This window comes from Carcharhinus amblyrhynchos, chromosome 10 (genome assembly GCF_965287045.1).
Source record: "Carcharhinus amblyrhynchos chromosome 10, sCarAmb.v2.hapA, whole genome shotgun sequence".
NCBI lineage: Eukaryota > Metazoa > Chordata > Chondrichthyes > Carcharhiniformes > Carcharhinidae > Carcharhinus > Carcharhinus amblyrhynchos.
The window spans coordinates 45,658,109-45,681,550 of record NC_137333.1 but is presented as its reverse complement, the minus strand read 5'-3'; the positions used below and the strand labels follow the sequence as shown (position 1 = coordinate 45,681,550).

General features: G+C 42.5%; 1 protein-coding gene across 2 annotated transcripts in view; it reads right to left on the bottom strand.

Moving 5' to 3' along the window:
- The window catches only part of maml2 (mastermind like transcriptional coactivator 2), a 394,218-nt gene that overhangs the window by 5,716 nt on the left and 365,060 nt on the right, over window positions 1-23,442 (bottom strand). For both annotated transcript variants that reach the window (XM_080196962.1, XM_080196963.1), the window contains exons 3-4: window positions 9,950-10,156; window positions 4,553-4,664 (exon numbers count right to left, since the gene is read on the bottom strand). In XM_080196962.1, the coding sequence (XP_080053088.1) occupies window positions 4,553-4,664; window positions 9,950-10,156 (319 nt within the window). The remainder of the gene's footprint in view (window positions 1-4,552; window positions 4,665-9,949; window positions 10,157-23,442) is intronic.

Below are 23,442 nucleotides of genomic sequence, written 5' to 3'. Positions count from 1 at the left end.
CTCATCCAAATCATTAATGTAAATGACAAATAACAGTGGACCCAACACTGATCCCTGAGGCATACCGTTTGTCACAGGCCTCCAGTTTGAAAAACAACCCTCTATAACTACTCTCTGGCTTCTGTCAAGAAGCCAATTTTGTATCCATTTAGATACTTCATCCTGGATCCTGCGAGATTTAACCTTATGCAACAACCTACCATGTGGTACTTTGTCAAAGGCCTTGCTAAAGTCCATGTAGACAACATTAATTGCACTGCCCTCATCCACCTTCTTGGTTACCCCTTCAAAAAACTCAATCAGATTTGTGAGACATGATTTTCCACTCACAAAGCCATGCTGACTGTCCCTAATCAGTCCTTGTCTCTAAATGCCTGTAGATCCTGTCTCTCAAAATACCTTCCAACAATTTAGCCACCACAGATGTGAGGCTCACTGGTCTGTAGTTCCCAGGCTTTTCCCTGCAGCCCTTTTTAAACAAAGGCACAACATTTGCCACTCTCCAATCTTCAGGCACCTCACCTGTGACTATCGATGATTCAAATATCTTGGCTAGGGGACCAGTCAAGATGATAACATTTAATAAAGTGTCAGCTGGTTTGGTCCAAGTGGGAGGTGGGAGGTGTGGTGGGGGGGTGGTTGGAGAGAGGGGGTTATTAGTAGGAATGGTCACAATAATTTTAAATTCATTCCAAAGGTCAGACATTTCAATGTAATTACACATACCGGGGAAAGAGAAATGGCAATGTTATCTCTCATCATTCAGCTGTGTGCTGCACGTTAGTTGAAATAATTTATTGGCTCTTTTATCCAACAGGTCAGGAGCTAAATGTACCCTTTTATTAATTGCTGAGCTATACACATCAATCATGAATCCTCTCAGCTTAATCCCTAGTCTGTGCTGAATTAGTAGGTCTTGCTTTGGGTGGCGACACTAGTGTCCTCATAGGAGAGAAAATGAACAGGGAGTACCCAAAAAGCAGCAACAAAATAAACTTATCCATTTTGTCAAATTTCAACTCAATTTATCTACTTGTTCACCGTTATCTCTCAAACCTTCTTGTATCAGCCTTGGAACTCAACTTTGCTGTGAATGCAGAACAGGGAATAGGAGTTCAACTGTCTACACAATGGAATGGAATGGAAAATTAGATGTGCTTGTAACTGGCAATCTGGTGTCTCTGCCAAAGTTGAATGTGACCTCTTCTATTTCAATCCCATATCTCTCTAATAACTATCTCCACAAGTTAAAATAACACTAATAAAATAGTTCATCCTGAAAACCTTCACTGTATCAAGCACCATCTGGTTGATGGCCAGACAGGCAACTTGAAAGTGACATTTAAACCATACATACACACTGTTCCACAAATACAGGCTGGAATTCTCCAGCCATTCACACCCCACCACCATCAGTGAGGACGGAGAATTTGGCTCTCAGCCAGGGGAGAATCCTGGCTGCGAGCGAGGTCAAAGAATTCGGCTCACGGTGAATATAAACTCCCACTCTCAGTTCCTGTAATGCAACAATTCTGGTAATTTTATCAGCTGAAAGTGCAGCAAATATTAACTCTGCCTGCCTCAGCCTCCACTTGTCTCAGCCGCTCAAGGTTAAAATTGGAGTTAAAGATTCAAGAGAAACATAATCTGGCACCTGAGGATTATAATTTACCATTTCTGGGACAACCTCGAGATCTATAAATAAACATACACCAATTTCTGGATAATGGGAATAACAATTTCAAAGAAAAAAATAACACTTTTCTCCAATAATAGCATAATGTGATAGTGAGCTGGTCAGCAATCAGTTCTTACTCAACATCAGTTGGCACTGTGCCCACAGCCTTTAGTTTTGAGAAGGCACCAGGTGGCACAATTAGTCCAGCTGTGGAGAACAAATCTAGCCAGTAGAAAATAACATCAGAACGATAGAGTACCGGCAATCAATTAGACAACAACAGCAAAGGCTGGCAAGAATTCCCCTGCATACAAGTATTAATTGCAGCCTCCTCCCTTCCTTTAATTCTGAAGGGTATTTCTTTTTACCTCCCGTTTTCTACAAGTATAGCCCTCAAATCACTATGCCTCCTCCCCCACCAGGTAGGTGGGCAGTTAAAAACACTCAGGTTATGTACCAGCCTGAAAACTGCGAGGGTTGCACCATTCGGGCTTTTCAACTGCGCCCCCCCCGCAACAGGGAGCAAGGTCACTCACTGAAAGCCAGCAGGCCCCTTTTTCATATTCTTGGGGTGATCCACAGCTCTGCTGCCCGTGACAAAGTCCTGTTCCCCTATCACTCCTGTGCATTCCCATCTCAACTGGCATCCTTATTTTCAAAATTGCTCCTTGACATTGTCTCTCCCTATCTCTGTAATCTTCTTCAGTCAAAGAACCCTTGGTGCTCCTCTAGTTCTGGCATCTTGAACATCCCCAACTGTAATCGCTCCACCATTGATGACTGTATGTGCCTAGGCCCCATGTTCTGAAATAGGTTTCCAAAAGCTGCCCATCTCCCTACCTAGCTTTTCTTTACAAAGACAAGTCTTAAAATCTACTTCTTTGACCAAGGTTTTGGTCATCTGACCTAATGTCTCCTCTTATCATTCAGTGTCACATTTGGTTTTATAACCAAATTTTAACTAATTGCCCAGGCTCCTGTGAAGTGCCTAGGCAGTTAATTAAATCACCAGCGCATTAGGACAGGACTGCAATTTAGACTCCAGTGAGTTGGCTTAGGATGCTGGAATCTGATTCTTTCACTTAATTTGTGTTGGAGGCAGGTCTCTAGGCCACAAGTTTCCATCACTTCCTGCCAACCACAGCATGGCACGTACTGTCTACAAGAGCAGTACTCAACCTGCTTCACCAGCTGAGTAGCAGAACACAAAGTAAATTCCATTAGTAGGCTCGGTTGAGGCAAAAAGATCATTTTCAACTTCCATCTTATGTTATTTTTAAAATGAAAAGACAAGTGGAAATGGAAAAGGCACAGCTTGTATAAAGAGCTACACCACCTAAAATCCTGAAGTTTATGCTTGCAAGTAAGAAAACACTCTCATTTTAATTTAAACTGCATTAATTTTTGCCTTACATGTGGGTATAAAGTGTGCAACTCATACACTGTACATGCTGTGTTAGCTGCCTCATAAGATGATGGTTTGCACAATGAAGCGCAAATCAGGGTTAAATGTTGTCTGGTGTGGCTTAGGAGCCACCACTTTGGCATGGCTGCCTCTGCCATATTTGCTACAAAGGAAGACAGTGGGCTATTGCTCTGGACCATCTTCCCGGCCAGCTGAACTTTTCCTTTCTAGTGCCTCTCCGAACAGTCTCTAGAGGGCACAGCCATCTGCATCCATCTCCCAGTTGTCAGCGCCAATGTCTGCTACCTTCATATTTCACTTGCAAGTGTCCTTGTAGTGGTGGTATGGATGTCCAGGAAGCTGTGACTAGTGGCCAGTTTGCTGTACAGAAGGACTTTGGGTACATGGCTGCCATCCATCCGATGAACATGAGCCAGGTCAGATGTCACTGGCTTAGCAATGAGTGTATGCTAATGGAACTAGCATGAAGCAGGACCTCTGACTTCCTGACCTTGTTCTGTCAAGAGATACCAAGGATCTATCTGGGACATCGAAGGTGGAAACTATCAAGCCTTTCTCCTGGCTAGTTTATGTTGCTCATTTAAAGATGTAAGCTGGGGATATTGACTTGGTAGATTTGTTATTTGGTGTACTCAGTCAGGTTGCTGTTATTTGACACTCTTACTCACCTTGGACAAGGCAGCTGCAGACTTTCTGATATGTTAATTTCCGCGACGAGTGACAGATTGCTGGCAATTGTAGAACCTAGACTTGTGAAGCTATCAACAACCTCCAGTGTCACATTGTCATGCTGATAGATGGCTGTATGGCAACATGCTGGAACGTGACATTTGTCCTCCTGGTGCTGTTGGCCCGACCAAACTCTTTTGAGGGAGCGAGAGAGTCCACTCATTTTCTGCATCAGGAAATTATGGGATGTTAGTGCGGGATCATCAATGGAGAGTAACTCTCTGATGATTTGATGCACTTTTGTCCTGGGAGAAAGGCTGAACAGCTTTCAGTCGGTTCTGGTTTGTAAGTATATGCTCTGTGTAAAGGACCTGAAGGCTTATGATAGCAGCAAAGAGAAAAAAAATGGCACAGCGTCGATGCCAGAACATGACCCTGTTTGACACCATGCCGGATCATAAAGAAGTGCTCATTTTGAGCAGCTTCAGCAGGCAACCAATTTTCTCAGCAGCTTGAATGGACCCCCTCTGCTCACATGATCAAATACCTTGCCCAGATTGATAAAGACAACATATCATGGTCTTATTTGTTCATGGCATTTCTCTGGCAGCTGCAGGACTGAGAAAATCATGTTAATTGTAGATCATCCAATTCTGAACAACTTGCAGTCTTAAACATCTATTAGAATCTGTGCTAACCAGAAAGAATAATTAACACAAATTAACATTATTATTGCAAGTATAGAAAATAAACTTCAAAGTGCGATGCTTTTTTTTTACCTGGATATTGACTTGGCTGTGGGATTCCAACCAGATTTCGCCTTTGCTCTTTGTAATCTGGAGGTGGCCTTGTCAAATGTCTGCTAAGCTGATCCTGTGTGTTCATTTTCTCCTAAAAAAAATTCAATCATTAAACTTTCCAGAAGTCAAGACAATTAGTTTTCCCCTTTTCTCCCCCTCACAGAATCTCAGCAAACATGCATCATCGCAGGCTGAGCTGGGCATGTGCTTTCCAGGACTCCACCAATGCTGCTTATCAGCCAAATAGCAAGAAATGAGTGACAGAGGCCTGGCTGGGCAGAGGGGGGATTGTGTGGGAAATCAGTAGATTTCCACTTAACACTTCTACACAGCAGCATAACTGAAATTAGAAAACCACTGGGGAGTATTTAATGTGGAGGGCGGGCATTCACAGAGGTTGTCTTGTCTATCATCTGGGGAGCCAAAGAGACCTTATACATAGAAGGAGATCAAAAAAGACAGTAGGACTAGGGGGCACAGCCTCAAGATAAAGGGGAGGCGGTTTAGAACGGAGTTGAGGAGGAACTTCTTCACTCAAAGGGTGGTGAATCTCTGGAATTCTCTGCCCGTTGAAGTGGTGGAGGCTGCCTCGCTAAATATTTTTAAGAAGCGGGTTGATGGGTTTTTGATAAGAGAGGGGATTAAGGGTTATGGGGAGAGGGCGGGAAAGTGGAACTGAGCCACAACAGATCAGCCATGATCTTATTGAATGGCGGGGCAGGCTCAAAGGGCTAGATGGCCTACTCCTGCTCCTATTTCTTATGTTCTTATGTTCTTATGTTCAATCAGCCCATGATATCTGTGCTAGCCAAAAAAGAGCTCTCCTATCTAATCCATCTTTCCAGTACTCAATCCATAGATTGTGAGTTACAGTACTTTACGTGCAAGTCCAAATACTTCATGATGACGGTTTTTATCTTCATCACCCTTTCAGACAGACTATCATCACTCACTGGGTGAAAAGAAAATTCTCAACTTCCCTCCTTCTGCTAATTACTTTGAATCTATGCTCCCTAGTTATTGGCCTCTCTGCTAAGAGAAATAAGTCCTCCTTAACCATCTCAATCAAATCTCCCCTCAACCTTTTGTGTTCTGAACAATCCCAATTTGTCCAATCTTTTCTCAAAGTTAAAATTCCACGGTCTTAGCAAATAGGTTAAATCTGTCAGTGCCGTACACTGTATACTGCTGCTGCAACAGAAAATGCTCCTTGACATCAGTAGACGTAACAAGGTAGGCTATTCTTTACAACAGGGATGACTCTGTGTAGATCAAATTGCTTTGTCCCTACAATGTGTATTGTTCGGTACAAGTCCTGAAATCGCTTCTGTATTATCCAACTCCTTGATCATGACTTCCTCCCCCAACACAAGCTTACCCATTCATAAACTGGTAAGGTATCTACCTCATCCATATAAAACAAGTCCCTCTCTTATCAGACTGGATTGGTAACAGGAATTATATACACTAATTTAATATATCCCTGTTTCATCTGTTACATGAGAAACTATCACAAAATAACAGGGAACAAGAGCTGGGGAAGTTTCCATCAGGAATTTCATCCTTGGTGAGAAATAATTCATTCAGATCGAACAGTAACTGTGCCAAGAGTTCATTGGAACTGGAAAAGCAGACGGGTGAACTCTAGCATTGAGGTGATATCTGGATGCTCCTTCATGCATTCTGTAACCTAACATTCTATTTGAAGAAGTGCCACACACAGTGTTCAGGAACAGCCTCAGAGCTTGAAAAGGGAAGAACATCAATTATCCAAGTTATTCCCTTTTATACTTTCTCAGGATCCCCTCAGACTGCAGGAATTGGCTACTCCTAGCACTCACCAGCAGCAGCACACCTATCACTTTGTCAGTACACCACAGTATCCACTCAGCAGTCCAGGGGCATCATCCCTGGAAGGTTTGGGTACTCAGTATGGAGGTTGAGGTATAGATACATTTGGACAGGAAGAAGAGTGGGAATACATGGAGGGAGATGAGCAAAAGACAAAGAGGTTGTCTCCCCACCTCCTTCAATCCCTGGTTTTCAATCAAACAAACTCTCTCTGAGAAATAAGAATTTGTTGATGTCATTGGGGGATCTACCCATTTAATCATGGAGGAATCCATCTACTATATGTGGAAGGGTTGCATTCAGAACCTGCTGTCAGTCTTGGAAAGAATGGCAGTGCCAGGGCCATTGGCTGTGCAATCTCTCAGTTCCATCCAGCCTTTGGGCTCAACTCAAGCCACATAACAACAGAATTTTTAATGAGCTTCCCCAATGATAGACTTCCAAAAATGCAATTGCCACCAATTGTTCTGCAAGGCCACAGATCGGATGCACAGTGACATAGAGGGGCAGGACAGCATTGGCCACAAAAGGTGAGGTTCTCTTTCTTAAAGTAACCAGGACTTCTACACTACTCCTCTATCCACCCTCATCCAACCTCCCATCCCTCTATGAACATGGAGTCAGAAGGCAGGTTGATCAGGAATCACTGTAACAGCTAGATATTACAGTCTGTAGTAGGACAATCCATAATCGGTGCTCCTCGATTCTGGTACCCTTTCCTGAGACTGTATAGGAGCTTCAGATGATCATCTTTCCATCCCCTTATCGAGAGGAGTCCACTTGGAAACACAGGATAGTAAATGTACAACTTGAATGGCCCTTGGGAAAAGGGCTAAAGGGAAGCATATTGATGAAAAGCAGCAGACACATGCTAATCATGAGCTAGTGCTGGTCTAAAAGTTTAATATTAAATGGAAAGGAAAAAATGTCTGGGTGTTAAGGATGGTGATGTGGGAATAGAGGAAGGGTGATCTCAACAACAACATTCCAAATGTATGAAAACAACCAGGATAATCAGCATAATAAGGCAAGCAGTTTCTTAAAGGAGGAGATTCAAAACTTTACGGAGGGAATTGCAGATTTTAGGGCCTAGATGGATGAAGGCAAGACTGCCAGAGGTGAAACAAAGGAAGTGGGTGACATACAAGAGTAACACAACTATGCATTCTATCACTTTATGGGAGATGAGCACCATTTGGCGACAAAAGTCTTTGATGCCAAAGTCAAGGATAGAATCCTATTCTGTCAATAACATTCAGTTCATTCAGGGGAACCAGTGCCAAAGCTCAGCTCAGGCACCAAGTATTCTGCCTTTCATCTACACTAATATTACTGGAGGGAACCTGGACGCAGGCTTGAAGGACAGCTGTCTCTCAGCACCAGGCACCTGGGTTCAATTCTGGCCTTGGGTGACTATCTGTGTGGAGTTCTCCCAGTGTCTGCGTGGGTTTCCTCTGGGTGCTCCAGTTTCCTCCCACAGTCCAAAGATGTGCCAGTTAGGTTGACTGGCCATGCTAAATTGTCCCTTAGTGTCAGGGGGATTAGCAGGGTAAATGTATGGAGTTACGGGGATAGGTCCTGGGTGAGATTATTGTCAGTGCAGGATCGGTGTGCCGAATGGCCCCTTCTGCACTGTAGGGATTCAATGATTCTATTCTATGACATATTTAGTCCAATGTGCATGTAATTTAAACTGCTGCACCCTCTTGTGGTGCTCTCACGCACAGGCATCAGGAAAGCCATGGAGGAGTTTTAGTTGCTGGACTTTGGCACAGTCATGAAGCGGGATTAGCAACTTTTTATACCTCTGCATTGTGCTCATAGTCCAGGAGCTTTTGGGAGTAAGTCAAAGGATCATCCACCCTAACATTTCTGTATTATTGTGCATGACAATCTAGGCTGATATTCTAGGGCAGTACTGAGGAAACTCTGCAGCATCAGAGGTGCAGTCAATCAGATGGAGATGATAAACTGTGGATTTAAAAGATTTCAGGCCACTATTTTGAAGAGAAACAGGGGAGATATTCCTGATGTTTTGGCAGTTATTTATCCTTCAATCAACACATTAAAAAAAGATTGCTGGTCATTGTTGTTTGTGGGAGTTTGCTACGTACAAATTGGTACCTTGCTGGTTGTAAAGAGCAGCCTGAAGTCGTGCGGTCCACTTGAATGGAAGTTTTTCTTTTTCGTCAGCATCTTCCAGATTTCTGTGCTGACCCTGAATAAGGCTGAGCCAGGTGATCAACTGTCCTGGATTTTGTGAAGCCATTCCATAATTAGGCCTTCTGTCCCCAGAGCCAGGTCAGACCTTCTGGACACATTTTGTCCCAGATTTCTGTTTCCGCAGGCTTAGTGTCAGTGCATGTCCTGACCTCAGGAGATTGGTGGCTTGGGACTGGGGCTGTCTAGTCATAGTCTGGGATGTGGGATCCAGGCCAGTATTATCAGATTCAGGGAGGATCCTTGCCAGAAACCACCTTGCTCCTTCAACCTCGTTCTCACAGTCTCACCAGAACTTGCTGATATTAAGGCCTTGCCAGCACCCTCCATGATAGTGTCCTCCAATTTCTTCATCTAGAGTTGGTCACCTCGATGGTGAGGTTGAATACAATATGCTATCAGGCATGAGAATTCAGTTAATGCTGTATGCACTCAGTGAACAGTTCAGAGGTCACAGGCAGACCTTGGGCCCAAGAGATTTTGGGCCCAATAACTCTACTTGGCTATTTGAAATATTCAAAAAAGGATAAAAAGGCCAATAATGCACTGGTGAGAAGATTTCAGCAGAGACAAGAAGAGATAGAGAAACAATCAGGGGCAAGCAATCCTCTATTATTCTGTACTGACAGGCTTTGTACAAAGGTCCTGGGGAAGATATGTTCAGATGAAAACCCACAATTTCTGTGCACTGCTCTCTCCCATTACCTTTTATTGTTGCTGCTGTTCTTGAATGAGACTCGAGGTCTGTAATTCACATTGCTAAATTGAAGCAAATCAAGGCCTGAATACTCTAAGTTTAAGTTTCTTTATTAGTGTCACAAGCAGGCTTACATTTACACTGAAATGAAGTTACTGTGAAAATCATAATAAGAAACCTGAAGGCCATTCATGAGCCACCTGTCGTATGGCCATGGGCAACCCAGGGGCCTTGTGATTTTCTGCTGTTTCCTGTACGAAGAAGACAGTAAGAGGAGGAGCCGGTTGCATTTCAATGAGATAGCCTGGGTCTCATTCAACTCCTCTCATGAGCCATGCCCAAAACCTCATAGGACGTTGAAATCAGAGCCATCAATGGCCATTTCTTCAGGCAAAACAAGTTAAAGAGTAGCACAGGCCAGAAGTAACATTGCCTTGTTGGTTCTCTCAATAATGAACTGGAAGTTGGAGGGAACAACTTGAAAAAGGCTGGGAGGTTGAGTCGTAAAATGTTTAGACATTTTACTTCGTGGTCCTACATAAATAAAATTAAAACTTTATTCATAAAACACATGTTCATTTATCAAAGTGATGTGGAAAATACTATACCGGGTCTGTCAGGATTTGCTGACGAAGGAGCAGCTGTTTCTGACGCTCTATCATCTGCATCTGCATGGCCTGTTTCTTCTCCATCAACTGCTGCTTTAATACAGCCTGATGTGAACTGTTAATGTAGCTGTTGCCAGGACTAGCATTTGGACAGGTATTTGTAGTTTGACTTGGGCCCGGAACTGGCCTCACCAGAGAATTCTGATCCTGAGAAGGGAAAGAAAGAACAAATTATTTCCTGCGTGAAATTTCGTAAGTTTCAGCTTTGCAAAGGGAAAAATGTATCATCAGGAATGTGGCATGAGTTTCCGGAAAAAAATCATTTGGAGTATGTTAATTCAGAATTCTTTTACATGATTGTTTACATCTTTGCAAGCTCATTTTTAAAGACCCCTAATCCTCAATTTTTCCAAGGAACTGCAACTCATACAGAAGCCAAGTGGCCTTTTTAAAGGCCTTCATCGATGTGTTCTGTAACCATCAATGGTAACAGCTGAAGTCAAGAAGTCAGTGTGTGCTGGAATCCTACACAGAAATCACAACTCAGTGGAAACAGTGCATTCCAAAGATTGTGTTTAAAGATTTCCATAACTACATAAACTTTAATTATGTGATAACTGTTAAACGTAGTTTACTATTGCTTAAAAAGACACAAGCTTTTCACCTTGCACTCATCAGGGCATTTATACAAGAATTTCAATTGTAAAGGGAACGACAATTTATTCTGTATGAGAATAGAATGCTAATTGGTTGATGGGTGGATTCCTGGTCAAGGCATTGCTGTGGGGAATGAACCAGGAAAGAGCTGTCCCCCAAACTTTTGTTTAGTTGAAAAAGATGCAATGATTGGACATGTTCCTTCAGTCACTAAAGGACAAGGCCCTGTGTGTGAATTTGTGTAGCTTTTAGTACGTGTAAGTGAGCCAATCGTACTGGCACAATAGGTGTCATTTAGTAAGTAACGTCCAATTGAGGAATCACATCTAATGTTGAACATTATGCTTTAAGTTTGGAAGCACAGGATGGTTGGATACAATCAGTACTTTGCCAGTTGCAAACAGCCAAAGGGACATACCGTTTGATACAATCCCCTTCTCATTGGGGCATATGGCCCACATACCTGGCATCACATCCGTACTGAAACTGATACACCACATTACTCATTTGTGTGTCACTGGCAAGATTTTAGAGTCCACTATTAAAGATGAGATCGCAGGAAGTGCATGATAGAGGACTGAGTCAGCACAGCTTTGTCAAGGGGAGGTCATGTCTGACAAATCTGTTAAGAGTTCTTTAAGGAGACAAGGAAATTAGATAAAGGAGAACCAGCGCACGTGATTTATTTAGATTTCCAGAAAGCCATTGACAAGGTGCCGCATAGGAGACTATTAAATAAGTTAAGTGCTCATAGTGTCAAGGATAAGATCCTGGCACAGATAGAGGATTGGCTGACTGGCAGAAGGCAGAGCGTGGTGATAAATGGGTCTTTTCCAGGATGGCAACCAGTGACTAGTGGTGTGCCTCAGGGGTCAGTGCAGGGACCACAATGTACATTACGGTTTGGAGGAAGGAACTGAAGGCACTGTTGCTGAGTTTGCAGATGATATAAAGATATGTAAGTATTACTGAGGAAGTAGGGGAGCTGCAGATGGACTTGGATAGGTTAGGCGAGTGGGCCAAGTGGCAGATGGAATACAATGTGGAAAAGTGTGAGAATATGCGCTTTGGAAGGAGGAATAGAGGCATAGACTATTTTCTAAATGGGAAAATTCTTTGGAAATCAGAAACACAAAGGAACTTGGCAGTCATTATTCAACACTCTCTTAAGGTTAACGTGCAGGTTCAGTCGGCAGTTAGGAAGGCAAATGCAATGTTAGCATTCATGTTGAGAAGGCTAGAATACCAGAGCAGGGATGTAATTCTGAGGCTGTATAAGACTCTGGTCAGACCCCATTTGGAATATTGTGAGCAGTTTTGGGCATCATGTCTAAGGAAGAATGTGCTGGCCTCAGAAAGGGTCCTGAGGAAGTTCACAAGAATGATCCCTGGAATGAAGAGCTTCTTGTATGGGTTTATACTCATTGGAGTTTAGAAGGATGAGAGAGGATCTTATTGAAACTTACAGGATACTGTGAGGCTCGGATAGAATGGATATGGAGAAGATTTTGCCACTAGTAGGGAAAACTAGAACCAGAGGACACAACCTCAGGGTAAAAGGGATGATCCTTTAAAACAGAGATGAGGAGGAATTTCTTCAGCCAGAGGGTGGTGAATCCAGGGAACTCTTTGCTGCAGAAGGCTGTGGAGGCCAGATCATTGAGTGTCTTTAAAATAGAGACAGGTAGGTTCTTGATTGGTAAAGGGATCAAGGGTTATGGGGAAAAGATAGGAGTATGAGGATGAGAAAGTATCAGCCATGATTGAATGGCGAAGCAGACTCAATGGGCTGAGTGGCCTAATTCTGCTCCTAAGTCTTATGATGTGGTAGGCAGACCATCTTTTTGGCTTGACAGCAGCATCTTGTTAGTGGAGAATACTAACTGCGTTGCTGCTGCATAGCAGCAGAGCAAAATGGCTAGCTTCACTTGTTGCTAAAATTTCTGAAACATCTTACCCTTCCAGGATAACCTGAGGTAGACTGATCACTTTCCAGGACTGAAAGTGTGAGTTTGTGTGGCATACAATGCACAATGATTTGATCAGGGCCCCTATTATCCCACAGGATGACTTTGATTCCCTTATTTCAGCATCAAGCTTGTATGATGAACAAGTGGCTTGAGCCCGATTTACAAGGTTGCTGATGAGACTAATTTTATAGAACATATGAGGAACTGCAAGAATCCCAGTTGTATATTGATCTGTGAAAGTGGGCTTGCAGTAGGCAATAGTAGGTATCCAATGGCAGATTTCTTAACTAGTACATCAAGGAAAGGAATCTTATTTGACTACTCCATTTGAAAGATGAATCTGAGCACAGGATGGAGCCCAGTAGGGTACACAATGAAGTTCTGACATGCAGCTGTGGATTTAACTTTAGCAAGGGAATCATTTACATATTGGAAATATGCAATGGGTAGGAAGTTCGAAGTCATTCCATTGAAGACACATTTCTTGTAGAAACCAGAAAAAAGGTTCACAAAAACTGGGCCTAGCCAGGATGCCATGGCAACACTATGTATTTGGACAGACATGGTGTTGTTAAAACTGAATTCAGCGGCTTGAGGTGCTGAGTTCATAAGTTCAATTAAATCAGATTCTAACAATGGCAATGAATTTAGATCACCATGATATAGTGACATGGTGCAAATGTCTGTGGCCTCCATGAGCATTGCTGAATAGGCTAGCAATGTTGAATATGCACATTGCGATTGATTACAAGTCCAGTATATGGAAAAAATGCTCAGAACTGGCTCTAGCAACATGTCCAATCATTTGACCGATTCATATTGTGCAGAACGAAATAAGACAAAACATAAAGGGACGTTTGTGACTAGGCAGCCCAAATATACACAGATGTAGCGAGCCGTGAGGATGAATCCTATCATATACACCACCCAACAGCTTTTTACTCTTACATAAGTCAGCAGGTGTTTTTGTAATTTGCTTTTGAGAAGGGCTGTCTGGTCATGTTTAGGGGCAGGTTCAATGGATGTGAATTTGCTCATTAAGAAAGGTGAGCATTTTATTGATATTTGTCACTTTGTCGGTCCTGAAAAGTGCCCACTTTATCTCAGGTTACCCTAGCACTTATCTGTAGTAAGGTGGCCCATAAATTTAAGCAACAGGTAAAGCTAACCATTTCACACTACTATTATGGAATGACAGCATGAGTGGTATTCGACTTGGACATGATGCTGCCATCAAGCCAAAAAACCTATCACACAAATGAGTAATGTGGCTTGTGAATTTCAATGCTGGGTATATAGGTTGTTTGTCCCAATAATTGGTGGATCCTATGAAACCGAATGTCCTTTCAGCTGTTCACAACAGTATTGACCACATCCAACTAATACATGCTTGCAAAACTCAGAACATAGTGTCTAACATTAGGTATGATTCCACAATTGATCAGCACTTGCTAAACAATCCTGTTTGTGCTAAGAATTACACTGACAACCAATTTAAGGTTGTCAGTCAGACTTGCAATATGGCTCACTTAAGTGTGTTAGAAGCTACATATATTCAAGTACAGCATCCTATCCTTTGCAGACATAAGGAGCATCTCCATGCATTGTGACTTTTTCAACTAAAAAAGGCTTTGGGGAGCAGCCATTCCCAGGTTCATTCTCAATGATAAATTCTTAATCGATCAGAATCTACTTGCCAACCAATCAGCAATCTTTTCTCATGCAGTAACAATTGTTGTTCCCTCCTCTGAATCTGTCCTGATAAGTGCAAGATAAGCAGAATTGACAGCATGTCTCTTTTCTCAGCAATATTCAAGCTCTGTACTAATAAAAGATGTCCTAGTTAGGCCCCCATCATTATTAGAAATAAAAACACTACAATACAATAAAAAGCATCCTGTTTCATGAAGCAAAACACTTCAGGTCAGTTTCAAAATTATTGATAACTATCACTATGAGTGAACACAATAAGCAAATGGTCAAGCTATTTTCAGAATGTTGACCTCGGGGATAATTTCCATTAATGCAGCAGACATGCAATAAGATTTCAACTTAAACAGGAAGCTTTCATTTAGGCCTTTATATCAGACTGCTGTCAACTAAACTTGTGTAAACAAATAACAATGCTCTTTCATCCTCTCACTCTCCATATTTGAAAAAAACCAACTCTCTGGCAGAATTTTCCAGATATTGTGTCAATCAGGATCAGCCTTGTACATGCAGAGACCTCAACATTTGAAAATTCCTATAATCACATAAGGAGCAAATGGATCTACAAAGTTCCTTGAACGCTATGGGCAGAATTTTCCGGCCCGCTTGCCCCAAGACTGGAAAATAGCGCCTAAGGTCAATAGACCTTTGCATGGTCTGTATCCTGCCTCCTACAATTCCCGTTGCGGATGGGACAGGAGAATTTTGCCCTACGTGTTTTCATAGCTCTCTAGCTGACACATGAGTATCTTACAATATTTTCACTAAATTTTTGGAGAAGACCCACATAAGAGGTTAATGTGCAAACTTAAAGCATATGGTATTGAAGGTGATATATTGGCATGGATGGAGAATTCATTAACAAACAGGAATTGGAATGTCAGTGGTGAGAAAAACGTAAAGAAGCTTCAAGGCATTTTAGACAAGTTGAGTGAGTGGGCAAATATGTGGGATATGAAGTATAATATGGATAAAATGTCAAGTTGTTCACTTCTGTAAGAAAATAAAACAGCAGAGTATTATTTAAATGACGATAGATTGGGAAGTATTGATGTTCAAAGAGACCTGTGTGTCCTTGTACACCAGTCATTGAAAGAAAGCATACAGTTACTGCAAAGAATTAGGAAGAAAAATGGTATGTTGAGCTTCACTGCAAGAAGACTTCAGTACAGGAGCAATGATGTCTTACTGCAGCTGTACATGGCCTTGGTGAGAACACATCTGGAAATTATCCGCAGTTTTGGTTTCCTTACCCAAGATATACTTTCCATAGAGGAAGCGCAACAAAAATTCACAAGACTGATTCCTGGAATACCAGCCAGGATTGTCGAACAAAGAGAAATTGGTTGACTAGGCATTTATATAGTGGAATTTACAAGGATAAGAGGAGGTCTCATTGATAAGTATAACATTCTGACAGGGCTGGCAGACTGGGTGCGAGGATATTTGTTTGCTCTGGCTGTGGGGTCTAGAACATGGGGTCACAGGTTCAGGATAAGGGATAGGCTGATTAGGACTGAGATAAGGAGAAACTTCTTCACTGAGAGGACAGTGAAACATATAGAATTATCTACCACAGAAGGCAGGAGGCCAAGTCACAAATGTATTTAAGAAGAAAGTAGGAAGAATTCAATACTCTAAAGACATCACTGAGTATGGGGAGAGGGCATGGGTATGGCATTGAGTTTGAGGATCAGTCATGATCTCAAGGACTGAATGGTGGAGCAGGCTCAAAGGCCGAATGGCCTACTTCTGCTGCTATTTACTATGTTTTTATATATGAAGTAATGCCTTCAGATCAACCTAATATAAGAATATAGAGTCACTGAAAGAGCCCCCTTTGAACTCTATGACTGATGTAATTGCTAAGAGACAATGGGTGGGAGCTTTTGAATTCTACGGACCAATGAATTCTCAGAGAGTAGGGTGCTATTAGCCAAGATGAATGACTCATGCTAAAATGATTGGTTTGTCCAGCTAGAATAAATAAAAAAGATGGTCAGATAATTTTTGAAAAATTATAATTGTACTCTTGAAATCTAGAATAGTTTTACGTAAAAGTTAAAGTTTATTTATTTGTCACATGTAAGGCTGACATTAACACTGCAATGAAGTTACTGTGAAATTCCCCTAATCGCCACAATCCAGCGCCTGTTCGGGACAAAGCACCTGTCCTGCACGTCTTGCAGAATGTGGGAAGAAAACGGAGTACCTGGAGAAAACCCTCGCAGACACTGGGAGAATGTGCAAACTCCACACAGACAGTGACTCAATCCAAGAATTGAACACTGATGCTGTGAAGCGGCAGTGCTAACCACTGTTCTACCATGCCGCCACATCACCCGCCCCCCCCACACACACACACACACACACACACACACACACACACACACACACACACACACACACACACACACACACACACACACACGGTCTTGAGCTGCCTCAGGACCATTCTCTCACGTGTGGACCAGGCCTGGGCAAATAAACTATGTCTGCAACCAGAATTACTGTCTCTCAGTTTTTTTGTATTTGCTGAGCTGTAATTACTAAAGAGAAATCTCTCACATAGGTCTCCAAAAAACTGCTACAGCAGTATAACATATAATGAGATTCAGTATTGACTCGCCTGTGGTGTTACCTATGGATGAAAATTAATAAAGGAATAAATGAACATGTAAATAAATCTGTGCTCCTCACATAACCTACTTACAAATTTTAATTATTATATGCTCCTCCTCATCCATATGCTAAATAAATATTAATTTCGGAAAATTTCAGTAGTCCCGAAACATGCTTTGGGTCTTACTGTGTTTACGCCAGTCCAACGCCGGCATACCCACATCATGTCTTCATAGACCCATAGAACCACAGAATTCCTACAATGCAGGAAGAGGCCATTCAGCCCATTGAGTATGCACTGACTCTCCAACAGAGCAGCTAACCCAGGTCCACTCCACCATTGTAGCCCTGCTAATCTCCCTGACCTACACATCTTTGGACACAATGACGAGAAGCCAATATCTGTTTTAGATGCCTTCCAAGAAATTGGAGTTCAGTGAATGAAACACAGGATTTCCCTGGTTTTGAAACCATCAGAAAGTCGTCTCACAACACCAGGTTAAAGCCCAACCAAATTATTTGATAGTAAACCCACAAGCTTTCGGGGTTTGCCCCTTCTTTAGGTGAGTGGAGAAGTGTTTTCCAATGCAGCCTTCACGACACACGACAGCGCAGAGTTGCTGAGCAGAGACTGATAGCTAAGTTCTGCACACGAGGATGGCCTCAACCGGGATCTTGGGTTCATGTCGCACTTTCTGTAACCCCATGACTTGCCTGAACTTGCAACATCTCACTTACTGCCTGTCTGGAAACAATACACATCTCTTTAACCTATGCCTAATGCTATCTCCACTCACACTGTCTGCATCTTTACGACTTGAATAGCAGGTTAGCTGTAAAGACTCGCAATCTAATCAGTTTTCTGTAAACTGTGTGTGCCTTTCATATGCTCTGTCTGAGGCCAGAATTCTCCACTCACCTGACGAAGGGGTAAACCCCAAAAGCTTGTGGGTTTACTATCAAATAAACTGGTTGGACTTTAACCTGGTGTTGTGAAACTTCTTACTGTTTACCCAGTCCAATGCCGGCATCTCCACATCTTTGAAACCACCAACCATTTTAAGGCAAGTTTATTTTTTGAATGTGTTTGTGCAGACAGGAGGTACTGCTCCTGCTGTAGTGTGATTGGGGTTGACGGGGAGGGAGGATCTGTGCCAGAATAAAGCAGCCCGAATGTCATCCATCCAGATGTGATTGAGAAAACTAGGAAGTAATTTTTTAGCAACAGTATTGAAAACCAACCCTGTCCCATGAACAGGTAAAAAAATACAGCTGTGTGTACTGCAGTATTTCCTTCAGTTTGGTTCAGCTTCCTCAGTTTTCACTGCGTTCTTGCCTTTGCCTTTCAGGAAACCCGTGGACATGCAGATAAATTGAAAAGTCTGCGGAAATCAACCTCCAAAAGAGCAATTTGCATTTGTTAAAAGGCAACTCTCAACAACACTCTAACCCGCTCAAGTTAAATCCGCAAGGTGGTGAGCTGGAGCCAACATGGCAACAGGCTTGTGTTTTTGCTGCTTTTACACCCTCAAGCACATCCAAACTTACACCCTCCCCCACATTAAAGTTGTCCTCAAAAGGAACAGCGATAGGCCATTCAGCCTCTCTAGCTTCTTCCACCATCATGGTTGGTCCGCTCCTCAATTTCTTTTGGTTACCTTTGTTCTATATATTTTGACACTCTTCTTCATCTATCAATCTCAACATGCAAATTTAAAGTTAAGCCAGGATTCACAACCTTTTGGGAAAGAGTTCCTGATTTCCATTCCATGTGTGGAAAAAGTGCTTCACGATTTCACTTTGAAACCTGTTTTAGCTTTAAGATTTTGCCTTAGAGTGTCCTTGATTCTTCCACCAGAGAAAATAGTTTCTCTGTATTTACACAATCATTTGTCTTTATCATTTTAATGCCCTGATTAGATTACCCACCTCTCTTCTAAGTTCAAGGAAATCGAAACCAAGTTTATATAACCTCCTTTAAGCCCTTGATTGGTTCTGCACACAGTTCAAAACCAAAAGGCTGAAGTTTGCTGCACGCTTCAGGACACTGATTGGTAGCAAGAGCTGTGGTGCAATTTTCTCAGGGGCGACCTATGAGCTCACTGTCCCGTTAAGCACAGCAGCTGCATCCTGAAGCTGCTGGCCCAGTCAGAGAATCCGTAACTCTGAAACCTTGGCAGCCCAATAGGAGAGATGTGCACTGCTGAGATGTGTAGGAGACATAAGAACATAAGAAATAGGAGCAGTAGTAGTCCATCTAGCCCTTCGAGCCTGCCCCGCCATTCAATAAGATCATGGCTGATCTGTAGTGGAGCAGTTCCACTTTCCCGCTTTCTCCCCATAACCCTTAATTCCCTTGCCTACCAAAAACCTACCTACCCGTGTCTTAAATATATTTAGCGAGGTAGCCTCCACCACTTCAATGGGCAGAGAATTCCAGAGATTCACCACCCTTTGAGTGAAGAAGTTCCTCCTCAACTCTGTTCTAAACTGCACCCCACCCCCTTATCTTGAGGCTGTGCCCTCTAGTCCTGCTGTTCTTTCTGAGCGGGAAGAATCTCTCCACCTCTACCCTATCCAGACCCTTCATTATCTTATACGTCTCTATAAGATCCCCCCTCATCCTTCTAAACTCCACCGAGTACAGACCCAGTCTATTCAGCCTCTCTTCATAGTCCAACCCCCTCATCTCCAGTATCAGCCTAGTGAACCTCCTCTGCACTCCCTCCAAGGCCAAAATATCCTTGCGCAAGTGTGGCGACCAAAACTGCACACAGTACTCCAGCTGTGGCCTCACCAGTGCCCTGTACAGTCACAGCAAGACCTCCCTGCTTTTATATTCTACCCCCCTTGCTATAAACACCAGTATCCCATTCGCCTTCTTGATCACCTGCTGCACCTGCAGACTGGGTTTTTGCGACTCATGCACAAGGACCCCCAGGTCCCTCTGCACCATAGCATGCTGCAGCTTTTTACCCTTTAAATAGTAATCCCTCCTACTATTATTCCTGCCAAAGTGGATAACCTCACACTTGCTAACATTGTACTCCATCTGCCAGGTCAATGAGAGCACCTTAGGCACTCTGGCTCGCATGTACATCAGTCATCAAATAATCAGCAGCTAGACCTGTAGGTGAATCAGGCTGGAAACCCTGGATTAATCTCAGCTTTGATTCCAGCCTTTCTTTGAAACATGGAGATTCCTGCTGGGATGGCCTCCCAACCTGTGGCAGTGGAGCCACCTCCACAAGCAATGGGGAAGAGGATACTCTGCTGCAGGCAAGACTGTAAATATCACCCCTGTTTGGAGACTCAGCAGTAGAAATGGGCTGCCTGACTCCATGGAGTAGGAAACTGGTCAGCTTCCTACCCAAGGAAAGAGCTGCAGTGGCAGGAATGCATTGGGGAGCTGTCCTGATGCAGCTCCTCCTATTTTTCTGGCTCTTTCCCCATGGCTTGAAGCCCACTGCCATTGGATCAGGAAAATTCAGCCTAATATCTGTTTTCTGAGAACTGATGCCTCAATCAGATCACAACTCCCAATGGGGTCTGACTAAGACTTTGTCCAAGTAAAGCATCATTCCCTCCCCTTGCATTCCAATCCCTTGAGATAAAGGGCAAGATTCCATTGGTCTCTTTGATTATTTTTGATGTTTGTTCATTAACATTTAGTCATTTGTGCACATGGAAATTTTTCAGTCTCTCAACATTATTAAAGTGTTTCAATTTGTTTTCCATGGATTAAAAGTGGATAATGTCCCACACTGAAATCCATCTGCCATTGTTAAGAATTCTTTACTTTGCCTGCTTGTATCCCTTTTTAACTTCCTACTCTTATCTATACAAATTCCTGCACATACTAATTTAGTGTCATCTGAAAACTTGAACACACAATTATTTATTCATGGTGAAAATCCCATACAGATCACTGGGAAAACCATTTACTTCATTCTGCCATTCGAGTAGTTTTCCCTTATTCCTGCTCTCTGTCTTCAACTTTGCAACCAATTACCACCTATGTCACATTGTAATCTCCAATTCTGGGCATTTCATTCTTTGCTAATAAGTTCTTGCACGATAAAAGAAAAGGTCTTCTGGAAATCCATTTGTTAACATCCATCAAAACTCCCCAGAATAAATAATGAGGCTGGACTGAGAGCCCTGACACACTTTACCGCATGGAAAACATGGGCTCAATCAACAGCTCTGGCTCTCTGATCTTTTGCTGTCAACTGCATAATGTTCATTTACACAAGGTTAAGAGGTTTCAAGTGCCTGCAGTTTCTGTTATTGACACTGAAAGGATGATTAACACTTTTACTTGGCTGTAGTAAAATGATTTTTTTAACATAGTGGAAAGTAACTGACAAATGGCTGGTTTAGTTCAAGTTTTTTTTTACATATTCAAATGTCACTATAGGACTCACCAGTTCTATGTATGTTGGGTGAATGGGCATGGATGTGCCTTAGCTTGGCACATGAGGAGCCATGGGGGTTGTTGAAGTACCATGAGGTGACATGGATGGGGAATGGGGTGTGTGTGTGTGTGTGTGTGTGTGTGTGTGTGTGTGTGTGTGTGTGTGTGTGTGTGTGTGTGGACCAATAGCTGAAGGGCTTTTCGGCTTTTATGTTAACTGAGGTGATATCAGTCAGCACTGAGGTGGGTCTTTTAAATAGCCTGCCTCACACCTAGCAGCCCTGTGGCTGTTTCTGATCTCTTTCCCGAGGCAGCTGGCCCAATTGCAGCCTGCACCCGGCAATGAAAATCCTGCTTTTGGGCACATTCTTCTGAGGCAAGCGTGCCGAGCTGGCAATCTTCCCAACTTCTGATATCCACTTTGGGTGGTGAGAATCCAGCCACTGTGAGGCTAAATTTACAACTTTGGGCAGATGGTACAGCAAGATTTAGCTCATTGCTAATATACAGAAAATCCTGCATAACCCACTGGCCTTCTTTCTTGCATTCTAAATATATACTTCCAGGGGTGAAGCTTTGTAAGATTTATTCTCCAATGCACATCTGCACCACTAATATCTCTTCAAGTTGAATATTACTGTTATTTTGCAAGGATTTTCACTTGGTTTTAATTTTTAAAAACTTCCCACAGCTTTGCAGGTTTGAGAAGCAGGAGCCATTGCAGTATATTTGATTTGGATCAAACTAATCAATAGGTATGAGCCCAAGTTGGGTGGCACGGTGGCACAGTGGTTAGCACTGCTGCCTTACAGCACCAGAGACCTAGGTTCGATTCCCAGCTTAGGTCGCTGTCTGAGTGGAGTCTGCATATTCTCCCCGCGTCTGCGTGGGTTTCCTCCAGGTGTTCCGGTTTCCCCTCACAATCTAAAAAATGTGGATTAGGTAGATTGGCCATGCTCAATTCTCCCTCAGTGTACCCGAACAGGTACTGGAGTGTGATGACTAGGGGATTTTCACACTAACTTCATTGCAGTGTTAATACAAGCCTACTTGTAACACTAATAAATAAAGTTACTCTGCTCCTAATTTAGTTGCTGCAAACATAGTGGTAGTAATTGCTTAAACAGGACAATAATGTTGCATTAAAGTCTCTGAGGTACTCCCCTTTTTTTAATTCCTAAGTAAAAAACCTGTAACAGGTGTAGAACAATCCATTAGCTAATTTCTAAACAAGGAAGAACCACTTGAAATTCAATGTAAAATTTGCTCTACTAACTTGGAAAAAGGGACCTACATTTTTGAAGTCAGTGATAAATTAGCAGCTGAAGGTACGAATGCTCCCTAGTCCTCTGAGCCTGTCTGCACAGTTCCAAAATCTATTAAGCTGAGCTATCAATGTGCCAACAGCTTTGTCTAATAATTGTATATTCTGCAACAAATAAGAGGCAGTTTGTACTCTCATTCTACTCCTCTGATAAGTTTAAATTGACGATCCTGCTGTGTTTTTATTCCTATCACTTCAGCATTTTAGGCAGTTCATATTCTCATGAGATTTTTTTAAGAACACCCACATCCGGCTGCCTCCAGGTTTTATTATTCTGTTGTCAACTCCAGGAGATTGTCACCGTTAAAGTGTATGTGATTTTATCCTAATTCCTGTAAATGAATTATCAACAAAGGTTTACGTGTGGAGCAACCAAAACAAACAGCAACGTACGTATCGCTGCACTCGTTGAAAAAGAAAAGGAAAATCGCTGTCTACTTATTTTAGGAATCATTTCCTACGAAATAGCACGTGGAGTGCTGGAGTTGTAAAAACTTCAGGACTGAGGAGGGAGGGAACTTGGAAAAATTGTGAGTCAGAGCAAGCAGGTCTGGGTTAGGATGAACAAAAGGCAAGAGTGCTCCAAAAATGAGTACGGAAGGAGAGGGGGCAGTGCTTACCTTGTTAATGGTTGGCTCAGTTTCTGTATTCCTTTAAGGGACTATATTAAAACAATTATAGCTTCCATAAATTAATGATAAAAATAAAATATTCTAGGTTGATTCGGTATGAATTATCAGATTTTTTTTCGCTCCTTCTAGATCTAGGTAAACAGTGTGTGTACATGCAGGGC